The 23496-nt window shown below is 36.9% G+C and overlaps 1 protein-coding gene across 1 annotated transcript in view; it reads left to right on the plus strand.

Moving 5' to 3' along the window:
- LOC124356610 (serine/threonine-protein phosphatase 6 regulatory ankyrin repeat subunit A) overlaps positions 1-23496 on the plus strand; it is a 124009-nt gene that overhangs the window by 21917 nt on the left and 78596 nt on the right. The window contains 2 exon segments of the mRNA XM_046807714.1: positions 21059-21160; positions 22062-22178. Of these exon segments, the coding sequence (XP_046663670.1) occupies positions 21059-21160; positions 22062-22178 (219 nt within the window).

Below are 23496 nucleotides of genomic sequence, written 5' to 3' on the forward strand. Positions count from 1 at the left end.
GGATTCAATCAGGGCATGGTAGGCTGCACGAGTGGCGTCCGCCGTAGTGACGGTGTTAACACGTCTCAGCGCGAAGACTGCCGAACTGAGCCTCTGGCACAAGGAGTCTATGTGAGTGTCCCAACGTAAATCACTGTCTATGATCACTCCCAGATGTTTGGTTGACTCGGACTTCTGAATATTTGGAGGGCATTAAACCTCATCACGGAGTTTTCCAAAAAAAACAGCTGCTGCGTCTTGCTCTCGTTGAACACCAGGTCGTTGTTCGAGCAGTATTCCATGGCTTTATTGATGGAAATAAAGTTATCCACTTCAAGTTTGTCCAGTTCCTTGCCGCTGGTCAACAGGACAGAGTCGTCAGCAAACATGACGGTGCGGCTGTAATTACTCATGTACTGCGGGGAGGTCGGCAGCAAACAATGCAAAAAGAACTGGTCCCAAAACGGAACCCTGTGGGACTCCTCTTGTCACGCTCAACAGACCCGATCTGACCGTGCTAGTTCTACCTTTGATGGTTTGCCTGATCTCAACCAGCTGCCTTCTTCCAAATAGGTAGGTCCTAAACCACTCCTGTGCTGCGCCCACAACACCAAAGGCACCAAGCTTGGCCAGAATCAGCCGTGATCCAAACAGTCGAAGGCCTTGCTAAGGTCTAAGAAGGCTCCACCGACTGTTCTCCCAGCCTCCAAGTTGTCCAATATGTGTTCCACAATTGACGCTACTGCAGTTATGGTTGACCTGCCCGGCATGAATCCATGCTGTCCTTCTGGATATGATGTTGTTGGAGTTGAGATGTCTCATGAGACGGGTCAAAAACTACCCTTTCCAGTATTTTGGAGAAAGTTGGGACCAACGATATCGGCCTAAAGTTGCTAATGTCGTCTCTCTTGCCTTTCTTGTGGAGAGGATAAACCTTTGCTACCTTCATCAGGGAGGGGGGAAAAAGTTGCCTGCTCCAGTGACTTATTCACAATATTAGTTAGATGCAGGCAGAGTTCTCTCTTCACAGTTCTTCAGAAGTCTGGAAGAGACGTCATCGACACCTGTTGAGGTTTTTTGTTTTAGTGCCTTATAATACCTCGCACCTCATCAGTGGTTGCCAATGAAAAAGCGGTCAATTCATTTACCAGATTGTGATTACAACCAACGACCTGAGTGCTTTTTTGTAGATTACTTGCCCGCAAAATATCTCCAGCAATGGTAGTGAAGTATTCATTGAAGCTATTAGCAACCTCAACGGGATTGTTATGATGTCGTTTGAGATCCTAAGTTGCCACGTTGTATTATTTACATCCTCGCAAGCTCTTCTTTCAGCGTTAACGACGCTCCACACCGCTTTGCTTTTGTTGGAGGACCGCGAGATTAGCTCCTCACTAGCCTCCCGTCTGATGGTTTTCAACTTGAGGTCATAAGTTTTTTTCTTCTGTGCCGCTTCAAGCCTGTCGTCCGCTCTTCCAGTTGAGGTACTTCTTTCTTGAGCTTCGATGAACTCGGTTCTTAGCCTAAGAACTTCTGGGGTGTACAGAAATGGCTTTAGGCCAGTTTTTTTGGACCTTGATGTTTTATATGGGCATGTAGCGTCAAGTGCCGATGAAGTCGTCACCATAAGTGGCTGAATAAGCCTTCTCCACATCCATTGTCTGAAAAACGTTGTTCCAGTCTTCCTCCGCTAAAAGATTTCTGAGCCGTGATAGGTTTTGATTATTTAATTGCCTATAAGTGGCAGTAGGTTGGATTTTCCCTTTTGCGGGGATGTTTAGGGCGCAGAGCTGTCCAGCATGGTCGGCAATGTGTTTCATGCACTACTTTCACTTTTAGCATCGCAGGACTAAGATTACTGCACACCACGTCTATGGAGGATCTTGAGACATTAGTAATTCTTGTAGGCGGGAGATTCACTCTATGAATGTTATAGGTGGCCAGAAGGTCCCTAAGAGCATTGTTTTCATTTTCTTTCTTTTTGTTTAGGCTGTCCACATTGAGATCACCAAACTATACATATCGGGTTTGTTGTTTGTTGGAAAAGTTTCCAGGACTCTAGAAATGATTTATAAGCAACTCTTCGAGGGAGCCTCTTGGAGGCCGATAAATCCCAAAGTATAAACAGTTGTTTTCCTCCATTTAGGAACAGTTTTATACCTGCCCATTTCGCAAGTAAGCTCTTTGCTGTGACACTCAATGTTCAAATTCTCCATTTTATTGCCCAGTGAATTGAATTACGTGTATAGATTGCAACACCACCCTTTTCAAAGTTCTGTCTACAAAAATTAGTGGCTAGGCTGTACTCCAAAAGTCGCGCACTAAGGATCCTTGATTGGTCCAGACCATGCTCAGTTATAACAACTATGTCTGGTTGTGCGTAGCTCAAATAATGATTAAGCCGTTCAATTTTATTTGCTAATCGATCCACGTTCTGATGGAAGATGTTGACCTTTTTTAGAGACGAATTTATGTTAGACTCGACTTTCCTGTCTGGGTCTTCCCCTGTCCTTCCATTCTCGGCTATTGTCTAAAAAAACACTTCTGGTCTCTGTGGCTTGTGTTTGTCGGTGGTTGTCTATATTTTGATTCTTGTCTGGTAGAGTGGCCTTTCCCGAAGGAGGCACTACTACTTATATTTGGGTTCTTTGTGGACTTCTAGTTGTTACATTATTAGAGTCAATGTGATGATTTAAGAGGTCTTCCAAGTTATCTTTAGATTTTAACAGTCTTGCTGAATTTGGTGGCTTATTATTGGCAGGTTTCTCTTGAGGATTAACCATTGTTAAGGGTATCTGCAGAATTGATCTTGCGAAATAATTTGATCTCTGCCAGCCGTCGCATTCACAGATTTGCTTTTGAACTCAGATGACATAACATGTTCAAAGGTACATGAACGTTGGTTTGCTCAGGTGAGGACACGATTAATAATTTTCTCAAGACCTGGATGTCGGCCTTATCAACAACTTGCCTGTCTCTCCAGCGTATTTATTCTACATTCCATGGTTTGAAATCTAGCTATGAGACTTGAAATTTCAGACTTCATGTCATTAGTTGGCTCATTATTCCTAAGCCCAGTATAAATAGACAGACCGTAGTCCCTGGAATGTTCTCCCATTCAGAACACCTGCCTTTGAGGACGCTGAGGCATTCCTTAATTTTTTTTATCTCTCCCTCAAGTTTTTTTATTGTTTCTTCGTGCTTAGTTATGCACTGAAGTTGTTCCGAGTCGTGTTCAATAAAAAACGCTTGTAATTTCTCTTTTTCAATTAATGTCCTTTCAGCTGTTTGTCTTTCTCGATCAGTTCTCTTATGGCTTCTTCTAGCCTCTCACTTATTAGTTTCGTTATGTTGCTTTTGTTAGCTCTACCTCTGCTTCAAGTTCAAGAATCTTGGAATTAATTTTGGCACTATCATCTTTTAACTGTGTATTCTGCTGTAAAAGTGCCGATCCGATCTCTGCTGCTATTCTCAATGTGTTTTCAGACGTGTTGTTCTCTATGTCGCCTCCCAAGGAGCTTACTTCTAACTGAAGTTATTGCAAGGTCTTGTTTATGCTATCATCTATTACCGGTGACGAATCGACCGTATTTGTTAGAAAATATTGCCTCTTCAGCGGGGGTCGCAGTGGGGGCAGAACCATGTGCTGGTTAGATCATTTTGAATTTGCGTATAGTGCTCAGGAACCATCCCCATACAGCAACAGTGATACCAAGTGTTGCATATGCCATCACAAGAACTGCATTTTCCTGATCATTGACAGTTGCCGTCGCATAAAGGACAAACACTATTTCAGCTTTTTTAGTTGCCATTTTATCGGATCTTAGTCTCATTGTTTGTCTAGCAATAATGGAGGATGGCGCACATGAGATTAAATAAGTCGTTAGTTTTAAAATGGCAGGAATTAAATATTTCGTACAACAAATCTGTACTTCATATAGCAAACAATGAGGTAGGGAACGAAATCTGGAAGGCCGTGGATTTATTTGACGAGAGTTATTCCTCCTTGTTCAGCAGAGATGAACTATGGTAGTGGTAGTTGGTTAGAAGGACGGTGGTAAAGAACTAGTGACTTATGCTGTGACTGTTTGTTTTTTGTTGTTAGTGACAACTGATCTGCAGGCTAGGGTTGACATTAGTTACAATATATAGGGTGGATTGTTACAAAATCTTCAACCATCCTTTACACCATTAGTTAACTTACAGCTATTGAATTCAGGCAGTCCTGTTCCATCGAAACAACGATTCCTGTGAGTGAATAGATTTTAAAAATCCCGCACTGCAGACCAGCGCACCACCGTTCCGTTCCGAAAGCTTAGGACACTGCAAAAAAATTAACAAATCAATTTATAAACAGGAATATTAATTAACTTTCAAAACTTCTAATAACTTCGGCCTTATAATCAAAATCAAAAGAAAACAAACCAATAATTTGACAATATTGTCAATATTTGACAATAGTGGAGTATACAAGTTAAATTGCAATGACTGTGAAAACCTTTGTTAATTTACACATGTAATGGACAAAGCATGTACTTACCTGAATATGGTATTTTACGTTACGAATTCTAAAGATACTTATTATTCGAGTTTCCTTACTTATGTAATTAAAAAGACAAATGGTTGAATTTGAGTTTTTAATGATAACAGTATGCACAATAGTTTAACACCTTTAAACTACAACTTTATCTACAACTTTATCTACAACTAATACATAAAACTATTACGCCTGGCTGGTTTATACCTTCCAGTTGAACCTACCACTGCGCACAGCAAAAACCGATGTGTCACTTAAATCTGGGCAACCTTATGGATGTCCAGGAGCAGCACATCACTAACCACAAATATCGAGATTCTGGGGTTCAAGGGCAATTCGATAGGTCTAGTCTACTGCGGGAGATGACTGTTGGAGTTGGTGGGGTTTGTTCCCTAACCTCAGAGGTTCTTGTTAGTCTCAACAAGAGTATGCCACCCCCTGCCTGCTTTGACTGGAGAGGCTGGTTCAGAGCTGGCCTCCCCTTCTTCCGGGGAGACATGACTTTGAGATTAGTGCACTAATTCTTCCTCATGGATCTCGATAGGAGTCTGCCCCTACCCCGAACCTTACCCATCCTAAATATCCTGTCACTCCGGAAGCAGCACTAAGGTTCTTATAAGACTAAGTGCAATTTATAAGCTTCTTGTCCTAAGAGAACAAAAAAATACATAAAATAAATAGAAAAAATAAAATGAACAATTAACTTCCGAACTTTTAAATATTACTACTTTAAGCACTCGGTTTTATTACAAGTTTGAAAACTAATTTTAAAAATAAAAATAATAATTTACAGTAAATAACGTATGGCTTCACCAATTGACAGTAAGAACCCTTCTTCTCCTTATATACAGAGTGGCGCAAAAGTCACTGGACAGTTGGTTAAAAGAAGAAAAAAATAACAGCAAGACGTAGTACAATAGTTTTCGTCCGTGATGTTGGTATTACTAAATGTTGGTAATTATGGCTTTTTAAGTTGGCAATACAATGCAATGAAACACACAAAAATCGAACTAGTGAGTTCATCTGTGACACGTGTTTAAAGCTGTAGTTCCCGAATTATTATTTTTCTAATAGAATTTTTGTTAAACATTAGTCATAATGTTAACGAAAGAAGAAAGGATTTTCGCGTTAAAAACATTTTATAAAAGTGGTGCTACTGCAGTTGTTAATACCAGATATCACACCAATGGATTTTTTCCTATGGGGAGTAGTCAAGGACTCTGTTTATTCTCGAAAGCCTCATACTATTGACGAACTGAAAGACTACATACATGACGCATTTTATGATTTGGACAATGATCCCACACTATGGCGTAGAGTATGTAACAGTATTCCAGAAAGACTTCAAAGATGTATTAATGAAGACGGAAAACAATTTGAATATAAAAAATAATTGTAAGTATTGTTTGTAATAAAAAATAATTTCAAATAAATCTAGTCTTGTTTTAACCAACTGTCCAGTGGCTTTTGCGACACCCTGTATACCAGTAGAAGGATCTGGCCAGGACTGTGTGCGAGGCTCCTTACTTGTCAGTAATTGTTAGCGACTGTACATCAGCGGGAAGCGCCAGACATAAACTAGACGACGACCGTCTGTCTAGTCTGTCAATAAAACGTCAGCGACGACTGCAATCCCAGCCAGACAGAGTCTACCGGAACGCGGGCAAAGTTACCGTTGTTCTATTGGATTCTCTCCAGTACCAGATAGAACGTCACCTTTTGTTACTAATTCGTGTTACGTTATAGTTTGATTCATGTAAAAATAAAATAGGTAAACTATATATTTTATGATTAAAAAGTGATAAGGTGATCACTATATTCCCATTGTCCGAAAATAATAAATCGGTTCCATTAGGTATTCCTGAAAGATAGTAAATAAAATAGTTTCCATCTCAAATATGTTTTAAGTTCTATAAAAATCATATTATGGACATTTTGTTTCGTCTTGATTGGTTTGACGGAAATGTATGGCATAAAACTTCACATATTTGGTAATACGGGTAATAACTTGTAGTTTCACATATTAATTACATCTGCAACTTATTTCCGTGATCCTTTCATCTACTTTTTCATACCCAAGGTCAAAATCTTTGGACATAAAGTAAGACCAATAAAAATCAAATACTTGGGAACGCCGATGGCCGAGCGGTCTAAAACGCTGGACTTTGGGTTTGAGTTAGAGAAGCGCAGGTTCGAATCCTGTCTGTGACCGTTGCACTTTTTATCAATACCATCGATCTTGTACTGTGTCGACACTCCCTTTTATTATGTTTGATAAGATCCTCGCACAGGCCAGTGGCCCATGAGGACGGGCAGAATAGGGCTTATAAAGGGAAAGGCCTCTCCTTATTTATAAAACACTAGCTGTTCCCCGCGGCTTCGCACGCTTTTTGTAAGCTTTGGTCGTGTATGAGCACTTCTGGTTCAAGTGAATTATATTGTCAACGCCGATGTAGAGTTTACCTTGTTGACACTATCAAGAAAATCTGTCAAAAGTGTATGTTTATAGCCATTGTACACGTACATGTACTTAATAATAAAGTGGTCTAATGTTCAAGCTATAAGGCCAAACAAAAATTCATTTGAAAGACAAATATTCATAAAAACTTAGCGCCTTCACATAGTGTGTGGTTATATTACATACATATCTCGTAATTGTAGTTTACAATGTGCAGGCGCTTTGATAACTTATATATTTTGCAGCGCCTCCTGGTGGCGAGTTACATCAATGGCCATAGCATATAAACTTTCTACGTGGAAAAATACATATACACACTAATTTTTATAAGGATTGGTCAAATAGTTTCTGAGTCTATAAAGGACAAAACACACAAACATTCATTTATATATATATATATATATATATATATATATATATATATATGTATATATATATATATATATGTATGTATATAGATAGATAGATAAATAAATTCTGCTACTTACGAAATAAAATTATTTACTTATCTTACGCGGCAGTATATAATTTTATAAATAAAACAAATTTATAGATAGAGTACTAATATTACTGAATACTAATACTCAACAGTATAAAATATAATAAATATTAAATACAAATATTAAATTAGTTCCTACCACCTATACATAATAAAATTCGATACTCAACTAATAATTAATTTAAATATCAAGATCATCCATGCATAACAATAACCAATTTACACATTTTCTGCCAGTTTTTGACCAGTCAACAAAACTTTCATTACCACTATACATTGAGGACCTCTACTAAGGAGTATACTGCAACTTTAAGAACTATGCAGTTTCCTTTTATAATAACCCATTGAAAACTTGACTTTCCGACAACTTCCCGTAGGACTGGTGGAAACAAAAGATGATCGGTGGGCGTTCTTGTTTGACAAGATAAATATTAGATTAGAAACATCTCTATAGAAAGGGCAATACAGATAGCTTTGAAAACCCACAGGAAAATCAGCATCTAACTCGTTATACAATTTTGGTTCTTAAAAACTACTTTTTGGGAAAACTATTCATTCTGATCAACTAAGCAGATATTTGACTTCCCAGTCTGATAATCTGCGGCCTACCACTTGATTAATATTTCAGTCCAATAGGTCATAACATAATTAAATCGCCAATTACATATTATCCTGATGAATCGATACAAAGGCTTTAGAATATCCAGCATTAATATGGAACACATCTACCATTGTTCTTAATACCTCTCATATTGCTTGTTATAAATTCATAAAGTCATTTCTTTCAAAGACGTACGTACCTGTAAAATCGAAAGTACTTTAGCACTGTTTACATAATTTAACATCTGACACGCATTTTCTAGATCTTGGACATAGCGGGTAAGATTGAAATTGGTATCAAAATATCAGCAAGTTTAGTATTTAATAAACCCTTTGGCCACTCCCCTAGAAATTACAAGCATTTTCAATTTGAGTTTTTAATCAATACTTTAATTACGTCCTTCTCCCATTGATATTCTCTACCGTGCCTTAATCGAAAAATGTATTTCAAAAATAAACAAAACACACACACACACACACACACACACACACACACACACATATATATATACAGGGTGTATATTATGTCTGGGAAACACCCAAATATATCCTTTAATAATTTAAATATAAATTTGAAACCTCTTACAATCGTGATAGAGATTGGGCATCTACTTTTTGGAACAATGTTTTGTTATGTCACACCAACGGGGGACGTCCTGCCGAGGGTATCGTGAATATTCTTATGGAAGCCTATACCTTGTGATACATAATTTTAAAGGTAATAGCTTACTGAATTGAAATGCCACAAACCGCATCTCAAGGGAATTATTCTATCAGAAAATAGAGCATTTTTAGTATTGAAAATTTACTGATGTTCAACAATGTAATTTTAACATGGTTCTTGCCAAAAAAATGTGTTACACTAATTTTTTTAGCATTTTTTTAAATGTTCAATTAAATAAAACAAAAATTTCATTTTAAGCTGGTTCTATTAGCACAAATTTGCCAGTTTTTATTACAGTACAATTATGGAAATACTTATGTTATTGATTTCTTATTACAAATAAAAAATAATGTATGCTGTTAGAAAAGTCTTACAACAAACGTTTTACCTGCATTTGGTGTCAAAGCAATTGTTAGAACTGTGTTCCTTCTACGGTTTGACAATGAGCCAATCTTGTGTAAAATGATTCGACAGAGTTGCCTAACATTTCTTCAGTTATCAAAGCAATCTCCTCTATAATCCTGTTTCTTAGGTCTTCAAAATTATGAGGCTTTCTTCGTATAAACATTGGATTTTAAATGACCCCATAGGAAATAATCGATTGGTGACAAATTCCGGAGATCTTGGAGGCCATTTCGATTTCTCCTCCTCTTCGGCCAATCCATTTATGAGGAAACCTTAAATCCAAATACTCTCTTACCTGTCTCCCATAATGGGGTGGAGCACCATCCTGCTGAACCATACATTATCAAAGTATTCTCCTGATGCAATTTGAATAGCTGGGATTATTTCATTTTGGAGCGATATTGCAGTAAAGTTCGGCATTTAAATTTCCATTGATGAAAAAGGGTCCAACAATTTTGTTACCTAAAATTTCCACACCATACGTTCAGTTTTTGTGGTTGCTTGTGAATGGGACTCAGTAATCCAATGTGGGTTTTCACTAGCCCAGTAACGGCAATTGTTGCCTGTTAACATTTGCCATTTAGGAAAAAAGTTGCCTCATCAGAAAATAGTATGTTGGTCAGAAAAAATCTCTATTGTCATCACATTTGCGCATCACAAGTTCACAAAACTCAACTCTTTCTGTCGTAATCATCCTCACTTAAACTGTTGGACTTAATGAACTTTAAATGGTTTGGTATTTATTAATTTTCAAAATCTTACTCACAGACATAGGGTGCATATCATGTTGCTGTGCAGCTTTTCTGAGCGATGTATGTGGGTCTTCAATAAATGTTTGCAAAACATCTAGTGCATGTTCTTCATCTGTTGCAGATTGTATCCTAACCCGACTTTGGCCGATTACGTACACTCCCTGTCATTTCAAAACGCTCAATAGTTTTTGATATTGTTGAAACACTTATGGGATTCCTTTCTGGGAAAGTGTCATTAAAAACAAATTACAAACTTCCCGATAAGATCTTTGACGATCGCCATATCCTCGCATCATCAACAGAGTAATTCGTTCTCTTTCAGAAAATTTCCATTAAAATGCCAAATAAAAACTGAACTACTGTAGTTAGATAACTTGTTGACAGCAATGCTTCAGAGACACTGATTAACTCGACAGGAATGATATGACCTTTGTCCATTTGTAATTCCCAAGCTTAGAACCTGTCTAGTGAAAGCTCCATGCTCAACAAACTGAAACCTGTAGACCAGATGATTAATAACACAATAATGTTTCTCATAGGCTAGTGACCTTTGACTCTTTAAACCTTCCTGCTGACTGGAAAAACACCAAGTACAGATTCATAAGTAATCAGAGAAAGTGACTCATAAGTTTTTTATTCTTTGTAATAAAAAAACTGGTTAATTTTGTACTATTGAAACCAGCTTAAAATAAATTGTTTATTTTTTATTTTAATTGAACTTTTAAAAAAATGCTAAAAATTAGTGTAACACCATTTTGTGGCAAGAACCATGTTAAAATTACATTGTTGAACATCAGTAAATTTTCAATACTAAAAATGCTCTATTTTCTGATAGAATAATTCCCTTTGAGATGCGGTTTGTGGCATTCAATTCAGTAAGCTATTACCTTTAAAATTATGTATCACAAGGTATAGGCTTCCATTAAGAATATTCACGATACCCTCGGCAGGACGTCCCCCGTTGGTGTGACATAACAAAACATTGTTCCAAAAAGTAGATGCCCAATCTCTATCACGATTGTAAGAGGTTTCAAATTTATATTTAAATTATTAAAGGATATATTTGGGTGTTTCCAGACATAATATACACCCTGTATATATATATCCTGATCAACCAATGGTATTCTGTACTGTTACGTTAGAACTGTGTATTAGTGGTGTTTTGCAAGCTTACAGCAGGAGATCGGGTTCTGTGAATCGTGTTATTAAATGCAATTTTTCTGTGAGTTATAATTCGATTGTTTATTCGGCGAAAAAATGCCTTACTTATTTACATCAGAGGAATACGCTGATATGATTTTTATTTTGGGTTACTGTAATGGTAATGCTAGAGCTGCTGTAGAAGAATATGAACTACGTTACCCTAATAGGAGATTCCAGATACCAAAACAATTTCAGGAACTTTTCGTACTCTTCGGGAAACAGGGATCACTACCAAGTACAAGAACCAATTATGAACGAGCTGTCCAACTTGATGATGATATTGTTTATTAATGCTGTTCATCGCAGTCCAGTGTAAGTATACGACGTATTTCTAGGTGGATAGGAGTTTCGCAGTCAACGTGTGGAGGTCACTTAATCGAAACAAATTTTTATCCGTTTCATAAACAAAAGGTTCAACATCTAACAGCTAGGGGATGGTCCGCTTCGCTTGGAGTTTTGCAACTTTTTGAATATTAATAATCAACTCTACAAGCGTATTTTGTTTACGGATGAGGCACAATTCACTCGGGATGGTGTCAAATAACTTGCACAATGAACACTCATGGGCAGAAGAAAATCCACATGAGGTAGTGGAACAGAACTTTCAACACCGATTTAGCGTCAATGTCTGAGTGTGGCCTTTTGCACAATCGGCTGATTGGGCCTTTCATATTACCTGGACGCCTAAATGCTGAGTTCTATTTGCATTTCCTTCAAGAAGAGTTGACGCAGCTGTTAGAGAATGTTCCTTATATCTCAGACAAAATTTGTACTTCCAGCATGACGGAGCACCTCCCCACTTTTCACGTGCCGTTTCTGCTTACTTAAATCATCAATTTCCTGGACACTGGATTGGTCGTGGAGGGCCTCACCCTTGGCCACCAAGATCACCAGATCTATCTCCAATTGGATTATTGCATCTGGGGATGGATGAAAGACATTGTATACAAGACAAAAGTGAATTCTCGTGATGAATTAATTGCCCGTATTATGGGATTCGGCTGTGCAGATACAGGAAGTCCTGAAAAATTAAGAAACGCAACAAAAGCAATACACAAACGTGCTGCAAAATGTATTGTTAATGATGGCCTCATTTTCGAACATCTATTATAAAAAAGGTGCGTACGGTTGGCCAACCTGAATTAATTTTGCTTAAAACTAGTAATGTATTATACTGAATAAAAAATCGATTTTTTGGTACTTATTATGTTTTATTTTAGACTTTGATTATATCAATTTTCTCAGAATATTAAATTCTCTACAATTAATGTTTGTTGATTTTATGTATTTATTACCAAATTTAACAAAGTTATTGTACAATCAAACTTAAAAAAACATTGTTTCGTGCCCCAATTTTTTTGCATTTAACCTGAATCCCTCAAAAGCTACTACAGGTACAGTTCTGAAACCTATTTTATTAGCTTTATCAGGTAAAAATACATAAGAATCCACGATATTTCTTTACTTAATTAAACCTTTCCAAAAGTTCAGTATGGCTTTTATTTTACTCTTTACACCCAGGAATTCAGGCGAAATCTTTCGCTAGCTGTAACTCGCTAACAAAGCGTTTTCGGACCTATGTTTTTATATAACTTTTTTTCATTATTTTTACTATTACAATGTGCTGTAGAAGTGGGGGGAGAACTTCATGAATCACCCTGTATGTGTACCGTCTCTAACAAGAAGACTTCCCTATTCCTCAATTGAAGGGTCAACGACACACCTGGAATAGACAGGGCTCACGGCAGATAAAAGCTGGATAAGCGGAGATTCCGCAGTGATTAGGGCTTGTTTCCCCTACTGCACCTTCCTCAACCCCTTCCCCCAGCAAACCCTCCACCCCCGCCGTGCGTCACGACACCCGGTCACGCACCCTCACGCACGTCTCCGCCCGCTGCGTTTCTTGTTTACGATTACCAAACTTCTAACCGTCTGTCATGGTTATCCCCCAGGAACCGTTCGCCTCAAATCCGTTCCGGAACAATAACAATAACTTGTGTAGGCCTCTGGAAACTAAACTATAACAGAAGTAGGGTATTGACAGGGTAGGAGGTTTGTGTTACGTACGCCTCATCCACGACTGTTACGCAATCTAAGTTAGCTTAGTATCGTTGGCTTGTCGAACCATGGAACATTTCCTAATCAGTTCATTGCGTGCAATATCGTTTCGTTCTAAAACCTTTATACACTCTTTACAAGTTAAACTACTTGTATTCAATATATTTTCAAGAGTCTGAATCCCAGAGATCAGAGAATTTCTAACTCGTTGGCTACAACTGTCGGGATAAAATTCAGATAACTGACCTTTAAGATTTTATGGAGTCGATTTCGATGGAAATACCACTAATTTGTCGAATGTATTATCCAATTTAGAAATATATATCTTTGAAGTGTATTTATTTCTTTTGCGTATTACGGAAATAAATGTTTAATTATTATAAGTGCTTAAGTTCTTCAAAATGATGGCACAAAATTATTTACAAATATTGACAAATTTTTAGCAATAGCAATACTAAAACTTATAATGTTTAGGAAAGTGTCCATCTGCAATATTTTATGTTAAACCAAGATGTAAGAAGAAAAGGATGTGCTCTTGCTCATTTATGGAGAAGTCACTAGCGGCGAAGTGACGTTGACGTCGACCAGTTAGCAGATCCGATTATGGATCCGAATGCTACTCCTGGCCCTTGATTATGGATCCTTCTGAGGACAGGAAGGATCCATAATCAAGGACCATGAGGAACTATTCTGCTCCACGCGGTTCCTACTTAGTATAAAGTTTTGTAGCTTAGGTCTTTCAATTTAGTGATAATACTCATGTTATTTGGATAAAACAACAAGCACTACTTAAATTTATAACCTCTGGGTTAGCTGGATTAGAGTTTAGTTTGAATAGTTTCTGAAGCTTACAAAAGGAACTTGAAAGGTTCCTGAAAAATTTAATCTTAGCAAGTCAATGAGTTCGGTCTTGTCGTAGGACATACATGTTAATTATCACAAGAGCCAGCATTTGTTAAATTCAACTTAAAGGGAAATATGTTTCACCCATTGCAATAAGAGTGATTGCAATAAACACTTATACATATTAAAGGGTTTTACTCAAACAAATTTGGTTTAGCAGCAGTTATAGCTGTATAAGTACGGATTTTTGCAACTAGAGATATTGACTCTGATAGACCCACTCAGATTGCATGTACATTGATTACACGTTGTATTCATATCCCAACGTTTAAGTCTTTCAAGTCTTCTTGCATCCTCTCAGAATTTAATGCTAAGCAAACATAAAAATCACGTTCAAATTTTTATAAATGCAGGATATTTTGGTTTAAATGTTTCTATTTATTCTTTCAATTAATTAAAAGAATTAAAATTAAAACATTTTAAACATAAACTTGTCCGTAGTGATGAAATTTTGAGTACAATATTTTCTCTTGGTAATGTAAGGGAGGTAATAAATAAAATATAAAAATAAACGGATTTAAAATAGTTTTGTGCACTGGCATTGAGGATTTTAAAAGTTGAGGTATCCAAAGTTATTATAGTATCCACTGTGCTTGTCAATTCCTTGCGATATGTTTAGTACTTTGAGTGTATTCATGTATGACTAATGTGTACTCATGAGTGTGTGGATTGATTAAGTTATAAAATAAAGTAAGCTGAAACATGATTTTGTATAATATTACAATTTTGTAGCATCATCTATATTTATAGAATCACCACATTTTTTATTGTTGCTCGTATAAACAAAACGTTTACTCCGCTACAGTTGTAAAAGTAGACTCGTAAAAACAGTGTTTACGTCTTGAGTGACGCTGGGTCACGTGATCGAAGCACGCGTTGGACCTCATCGAAAGTTTTAATTGCATTTTAACGGTGCAATAGATGTTTAATAATGTAATAAATGGATGCTTATTATTAACTCTAAAATTAAATAGCAGATATATTGTGATAAAACCCTATTCATTAACAAATTATCGTTAAATCATCTCTTACCGTGTTGAAGAAAACGTTTTAAATTATCTAATTCTAAACATAGTGCCGCTAGGTTTTCATCATTATTAAGTAAGTTTTGATTAATCAACAAGACTTCAAAAATTAATTCATTACCATTAATGTTAAATTTTATAAAATATTAACAGGAGCTTAATAATTTTCGGCGGGAATTGAAGAATTTGTGTAAAGAAATTTTAATATCAATTTGTGTAACTGCCAGCAGTTTAGTTTAGTTTAGTTTGTTATGTTAAAGTTCATATTAAGAGTACATTAATTTTAGTTAAGATAGCTGTTTTGGGAATAATTGAAGGTTTTGTACTTTGTTTGTGCTATATCATGTCCTGTAGCTGTCATGTAAAATTGAAAATAAATAAATAAATAAATAAATAAATAAACTGCTTTTTTGCTCACTTACAAAAAGCTGATGACACTCCTCATTACACCCATAAAAGAACATTTTAACTTGCTTCCTGAGTCACAGGACATTTAGGATTGGTAAGGTTGGTGGTAGGGGCCACCTCCTGTCGAGAATCCATGAGGATGGATGTCGTGAACGATATCTCGTTCATATCAACTTTGAGAAGAAGGGCCTAGTCCTGCCCATCCTCTTCCATTCAAAGCGACCAGAGAATGGCATTCCCTCATGTTTAGTCTCGCAAATACCTTTAACATTAAGGACACTCCACCATCTGCAACAGTCATCGTCCACAGTAGACTAGACTTCGATCAACACTTTTACCCCAATATCTGGACACTTGCGGTTATTGATGTATCACTCCTGCACATCCATGAGATTGCCCAGTTTTAAGCGACACACCGGTTTTTACCAAGTAATAGTTCAACTGGAAGGAATAAAGCCTGCAGCAAATCCTCTGGGAATAAATTGCCTTAAATAATGTCCCCAAGTTTTTCTGTTTATACCGCTTCAAAATATTGCTCGCCTAATTAGAATTCTTGGAAACTTCGGCCCCTTTGCGGAAAGCAGTATCTTGAGTTAGTGGATATCAAATCGAAAGTAAAGATGAACCAAAAAATAAAGCTTACCAAACTGCCTAATAATTAAGAAATTGCCATGGATGAAAGTTATAAACTTACCCAGTGTTAATAATTTCGTATAATAAGAAGCAATTTTGACTTCAACATTTATTTTGGAGGGAATTTTGAGATATTAGTACCCATTTTTATATCCTTAAAAACTGGATACTGATACTAATTTGATCCATAAACTAGAGTTGATGACAAACAAGTATGTCCTGAACTTTATCAGAAGTTTTGTCTTCCTTCTAAGGCAACAAGGTTGCGAAGATTACAGAGACCATTAGCACACATTGGCACAGAGCTGCAATGGTTTAAATAGTTCTCAACCCATATTACATGCAGAAGTTTCGAAAGAAGTTTAGTGGTGGACATAAAACTTCTCTCATTCCATACAGTGCTTTCTCTTTCCTTTTTTTCGTCTGATCTGTTTATATCCCTACTAAAATCGATAATCACTGATCAAAAGAACACAGTCTTTTAATTTTTGTATGCTATAAAATTAATCTCTCATAAAGTGTGAGTCTTTCGACAGTAATTGTGTTTCTTTAAAACTGTTTCCAGTTCCTCCTTTTTGACACCCTATACTTTAAAAACTATTTAAAAATACAGACCCTGTTGCCTGTGATTGAGCATATGCATTCATTTAAGTCAGTAGCTTTTTAAATGCTATTAGTTTTCAAAAATCTTTATTTTAAATGCTAATGAGGCGGATTCAGAGAACTGGGAAAACTGGATTGGGAATATGTGACAGCTACAGGAAAACTTTTCAAGATATGGAAATTCTGACAGTGGTTTCTCACTGTGTCCTGGCAGTGAGTTCGTCTGCTTGTACAAATGTACTTCAAAGACTCGCTGCTATTCACCACCACAACCAGATTTGCCAACAACTGCAATCTTCCATTTCACCGCACAGAATTGTACGCGAAGAAACCAGCATACATCGGCGCCAAATTTTACAACCGTCTCCTAGATGGTTGCTGGGTGTGCTGTTGGTAGTGTTTCGGAAGTCACATTTAAGCCGTTGCTCCCCAGGCTAAGTGTTAGAGAGGCCTTCTTAGACCTAACTTCGCTTGGTAAAATAAGACATCATCACTATACTTTAAAATTATCGAGGACCGTCACCTTACCCCTAAACAATACTCGGTTTTCATGGAGTAAAGTGATTTCACCTATAACGGTTACACTATTACACCTCAGACGCAAGCGTGAGTCAGTATGTCTTGATCAATGTATGACGTCATAACGACCATATCGCGTGACGTCATTCCCCTTGACCTGACCCGACGTACTCTACTGGTCCCGTTACATAATCACCCCAAATTGGGCGACAACTTTAAAGAAATGTGTCACCGTTTACCCGCGACTTATCTTACCCGGTTTTCGAGATCTTTTGTGATTAAATCGATAAAACACCCTTTTGTCTAAGTTTTCTTAAATTATGTTCATATAAAAACAAAATGTATGTTGGAAGTTGTACTATTTTTAGATTTTAGATTAGCGTTTAGATTAAATCAAATATATTCTAATATTTCTGGCAGCAAGGAGCCCTTCTCCATGAATAAGATTCTTACGTATAAATAAATAGAAGTTTATCTCTTTGGATGAGACGCATAAAAATGTAACATTTAGATTAGATTAAGACACTTCCTCTCATTCACGTTATATACTCAGTTATGCCCACAATGTAACAAACATTGATAAAAAATTTGTTCTGACTTAAATCGTGTATTTGGATTATTTTATAAACATTTTCTCATAATTAAAGCAACTAGAAAAAATAGAATGGGAATGCAAGATTTATAACGTCACTGTTCCAGAGAAACTTCTTAGTTTTCATCTTGGTAAAAAAGAACACCACTCACGTGTTTTCTAAACTATTCTAAATAAAGGTTTTTGATACCACACTGCATGATTAACTCACTAATGAAGTAATTTGATTATATGCCTGATTTATAAAACTTTAGTTGATATACAACAGTGAATAGGTTTACGGTTATCGCTTCTTCCAAATATTACTTATGGCTATAATATCTTTGCTATAAATGACGATAGTACAATTCAGGACAACAATCACTTTAAATAACTATACCAATCATCAATGTTAATGTAACCTTGACCCAGACCCTTATCTGTGAAAGTGAAGGGTATTCTCGGCCATGAAGGAGGATAGTACATTAAAAGACACCAATCACTTTAGATAACGCTACCAAAATACCGATGTCCATGTAATCTTCACCCAGACCCTTATCTGTGAAATTAAAGTGAACTCTCGGCCATGAAGGAGGATAGTACATTAAAAGACAACAATCGCTTTAGATAACGCTATCAAAATACCGATGTCCATGTAATCTTCACCCAGACCCTTATCTGTGATAGTGAAGTGAACTCTTGGCCATGAAAGAGGATAGTGCATTAAAAGACAACAATCACTTTAGATAACGTTACAAAATCACCAATGTCAATGTAATCTTCACCCAGACCCTTATCTGTGAAAGTGAAGTGAACTCTCGGCCATGAAAGAGGATAGTGCATTAAAAGACAACAATCACTTTAGATAACGTTACAAAATCACCAATGTCAATGTAATCTTCACCCAGACCCTTATCTGTGAAATTAAAGTGAACTCTCGGCCATGAAGGAGGATAGTACATTAAAAGACACCAATCGCTTTAGATAACGCTATCAAAATACCGATGTCCATGTAATCTTCACCCAGACCCTTATCTGTGAAATTGAAGTGAACTCTCGGCCATGAAGGAGGATAGTACATTAAAAGACACCAATCGCTTTAGATAACGCTATCAAAATCACCAATGTCAATGTAATCTTCACCCAGACCCTTATCTGTGAAATTAAAGTGAACTCTCGGCCATGAAAGAGGATAGTGCATTAAAAGACAACAATCACTTTAGATAACGTTACAAAATCACCAATGTCAATGTTAATCTTCACCCAGACCCTTATCTGTGAAATTAAAGTGAACTCTCGGCCATGAAGGAGGATAGTACATTAAAATACACCAATCGCTTTAGATAACGCTATCAAAATACCGATGTCCATGTAATCTTCACCCAGACCCTTATCTGTGAAAGTGAAGTGAACTCTCGGCCATGAAGGAGGATAGTACATTAAAAGACAACAATAATTTTAGATAACGTAACCAATCACCAATGTCAATGTAGGCCTAATCTTCACACAGACACTTATCTGTGAAAGTGAAGTGAACTCTCGACCATGAAGGAGGATAGTACATTAAAAGACAACAATCATTTTAGATAAAGTTACCAATCACCAATGTCAATGTATAATCTTCACACAGAAACTTATCTGTGAAAGTGAAGAGTATTCTCGGCTATGAAGGAGGATAGTGCATTAAAAGACAACAATCACTTTAGAGAACGTTACCAAATGACCGATGTCAATGTAATCTTCACCCAGACCCTTATCTGTGAAAGTGAAGTGAACTCTCGACCATGAAGGAGGATAGTACATTAAAAGACAACAATCATTTTAGATAACGTTACCAAATGAGCGATATCAATGTAATCTTCACCCAGACCCTTATCTGTGAAAGTGAAGTGAACTCTCGGCCATGAAGGAGGATAGTACATTAAAAGACAACAATCATTTTAGATAACGTAACCAATCGCCAATGTCAATGTAGGCCTAATCTTCACCCAGACCCTTATCTGTGAAAGTGAAGTGAACTCTCGGCCATGAAGGAGGGTAGTACATTAAAAGACAACAATCATTTTAGATAACGTTACCAATCATCAATGTTAATCATTTTCACACAGACCCTTATCTGTGAAAGTGAAGTGAACTCTCGGCCATGATACAATAGGGCCGAGACAGGGGCGTTGTTCTCACCACTAGCCCGGGTAAGCCCCCTGCTCCTCGCCCGTCTCACGCTATCACAGTTGAGTTCCCCTGAGTCATCTACGCCCCCTCCCTTACATTAAGAGTTGCGTGTAAACCAGGTGCCTTGACGGAGTCAATGGGGCTAAGAAATGAGAGAGCAAACATTTTCCTGAAAGCCTTTAATGCTTCACCTTACCCGGTAAACAAAGATTTCCATTTCCTCCCTGAATCTGTTCAATGACGCTTAATAAAAACGAAATTTAAAATCTAAGTTTAGTAACATAAACTTAACCTAACATAATATTAACCTCCCATTTTATAATTACAATGAAACTAATTGTATTCTGAATTTTACACTTCTTACTTTCCACAATTATCCAAAGTGAACGATTCTGTAATATAACATTTCATTTGTTAAACAGAGATGTTTGTTCAACAATATAAGTGTTTTGGATACAATATTAAAATAAGTAAATAAATAATAAATAAATAAAATTATTATTTATTTATCACGCACGTTTAACATGCGTGAATGGTGATATTTCCTCATATTACAATATCCAAAATAATTATGGTTATTTATAATATTGCTCTACATTGATTTGCTTAAACTATAATGTGTTAAAGTTGTAAAGTGGATTTTAAACAGTACTTTGCGGATGTATATCTTGAAGTAACGTATTTAAATCTATCTATAGCAACCGATGCATTTATGATGTTTTCCATAATCATTCGTTACCGCACTCCCTTTCATGCCAATAGCCCATCTAGTCTGAAATGAAGATCTGTACACACGAAACCTCTCTCAGTCTTGTATACATTAGCCGGACAATGCTCTTTTCTGTGACTAGACACAGAATTGCATCATACCATTAAAATATAGATTTAGTCCCATATACAAAATATTTCTGATTTGCAATGGCTTAAAGTTTATGGTCTGTTTTAATCCAATTATGCAAAACTTATAGGTATGTTTAATTAGCAACTTAATGTATGGGGAAATTTAAGAAAATGATGTTTTAGCCTCAATCGTAAACAAAAATAAGGTGTACTTCAATTTTTGTTTCAGGACAACTTCAACGCTCTTCACATCGCAGCCATGTTCTCCAGGGAGGACGTGGTCAAGCTGCTGCTGGCCAAGAAAGGGGTGGACGTCTACGCTCCAGGAGGGGTAAGTCAACTCAATTACCAATTTCCCTGCTCATGAGAACAGATCATTCAGATCACTGACGTCGATCACTCAGACCGTGCCGTGCCGTCTGCGCGATCAGATCATTTAAGGAACCAATTAAAAGTAAACAATTAATTTAGTAAGTTATTTAACTTGATTCAATCAATTATTTTAGTTAAATCATCAGTGTTGTTTTTAATATATAAAATACAATTAAAAAAGTTTATTTCGATGTTATTTCGTCTTTTTTACCATGAAATATTTATAAAAATTCATCGTTATCATCATCTGTACCGTAAAGTAAGTTTCATTGGTTCAAATGTTTTGTAAGTGAAATACAATAGTTTTAAACGAGGTTTAACTATATTCCATAATAAATTCATAGTTTAAAAGGCTTTTCTATGCCTAGCAGATCACTCAGATCATAAAGAAGTACGAGAACCGATTAAAGTTAAATTGACTGGCGACTCCCAGCTCACGGGTCGTGACGCGATGGTTCGTTCAATCAGGAGTCGGCTCAACAAATGACCCGGTTCATTTCATCAGATGATCTGACGGATCTCAGATCATTTTGTGACCCGGATCGCCGTTTGCTCATGATCTGAGTACCACTAATGGTACATCTTCACTTAGATTACACTATATTTTGAAGTCTACGTGTCTCAGATTTCGAAACGGTGCAAAGAATTCGATTTAATTTTCTTCGTCGCTGACCTTTTTTGGATCTCTGAAAATGACTCCATACTCCAAGGGGGAACTCTGAGACAGAGTCAAATCTCAGATGCTGCTCTAAGAGGAAGGTGAACTGGAGCAAATTCATCATTCACATTGTATGTGTCTTTGTAATTTTCCTAAGACTATCCAACATGTATTTTACAATCTTCTTTCAAATATGTTTTAGGCTAGACAGCAGACTGCAGTACATCTGGTAGCCAGTAGACAGACGGGCACAGCTACCTCCATCCTCAGAGTACTTCTGGCGGCCGGGGGTAAGGAGATAAGGATTCGACCGGATGGGGTGAGTTCTAGTCAAGAAATTTAAAGATATTGTATTTCTGAACTATTGTATTCATAGGGGATGTGATCTATGTGATGACTAATTTTTCCCTAGATGTCAAGCTAACATAGATAAAACCTATGGACGGTGGATTGGTTATGGATATTTACATGCATCGCATATGGAACCTACAAGCATCAGACTCTAAAGTACACCAAGCACTTTTGGCAAACAGTTATTCAGATAGTAATAAACTCAAAGAGGTTGTATTTAATAGTATATGAATTTTAGTATTTCTATCTTATAAAACTTCTACTAAAATTATATTGTGCAATACGACTGTTCAACCCAAGACTTTTTTCGTAAGTAGTAGGCTAAACCAATATCGTTAAAGTGGGTAAAGAGAGACTATTTGGCTTATAATTGTGATGTTCATTCTCTTCATATAGTTAACAAACTATGACGTGTCTATCATTTAGACCTCCAGCGACTAGTTTCACGTGTGTCGAGCTAAGTATAATATGATACGTCCAAATTTAACATTTTGGTATATTTAACCTTTCGATACCCTCTCACTTCGACACACGTCCAGGCCTATACATGTAGATATTGTAACAGCCCTGACATCTATTACAACTAAAAAGAATACATTCACTATTACCAATTTTACGTCTACTGAAAAAAATGATCAGCCTCAATATTTGTTGGAATCAACAAACAATATCAGTTGTTACTTTAAAATATACGTAAGTTTTATTTCTTTCGTCTGTTTTGCAGACGAGATGTAAGTCCAGTAGACAGTATGTAACCGTGTCATGTCATAGAGGAAACATCTGGTGGTTAGAGGGAACAACTGGTGGTTAGAGGGAACAACTGGTGGTTAGAGGGAACAACTGGTGGTTAGAGGGAACAACTGGTGGTTAGAGGGAACAACTGGTGGTTAGAGGGAACATTTGATGGTTAGAGGGTACAACTGGTGGTTAGAGGGAACAACTGGTGGTTAGAGGGAACAACTGGTGGTTAGAGGGAACATTTGATGGTTAGAGGGTACAACTGGTGGTTAGAGGGAACAACTGGTGGTTAGAGGGAACAACTGGTGGTTAGAGGGAACAACTGGTGGTTAGAGGGTACAACTGGTGGTTAGAGGGAACAACTGGTGGTTAGAGGGAACAACTGGTGGTTAGAGGGAACAACTGGTGGTTAGAGGGAACAACTGATGGTTAGAGGGTACAACTGGTGGTTAGAGGGAACATTTGGTGGTTAGAGGGAACAACTGGTGGTTATAGGGAACATTTGGTGGTTAAAGGGAACAGCTAGTGGTTAGAGGGAACAACTGGTG

The sequence above is a fragment of the Homalodisca vitripennis genome, chromosome 3 (assembly GCF_021130785.1).
Source record: "Homalodisca vitripennis isolate AUS2020 chromosome 3, UT_GWSS_2.1, whole genome shotgun sequence".
In the NCBI taxonomy this organism is placed as follows: Eukaryota; Metazoa; Arthropoda; class Insecta; order Hemiptera; family Cicadellidae; genus Homalodisca; species Homalodisca vitripennis.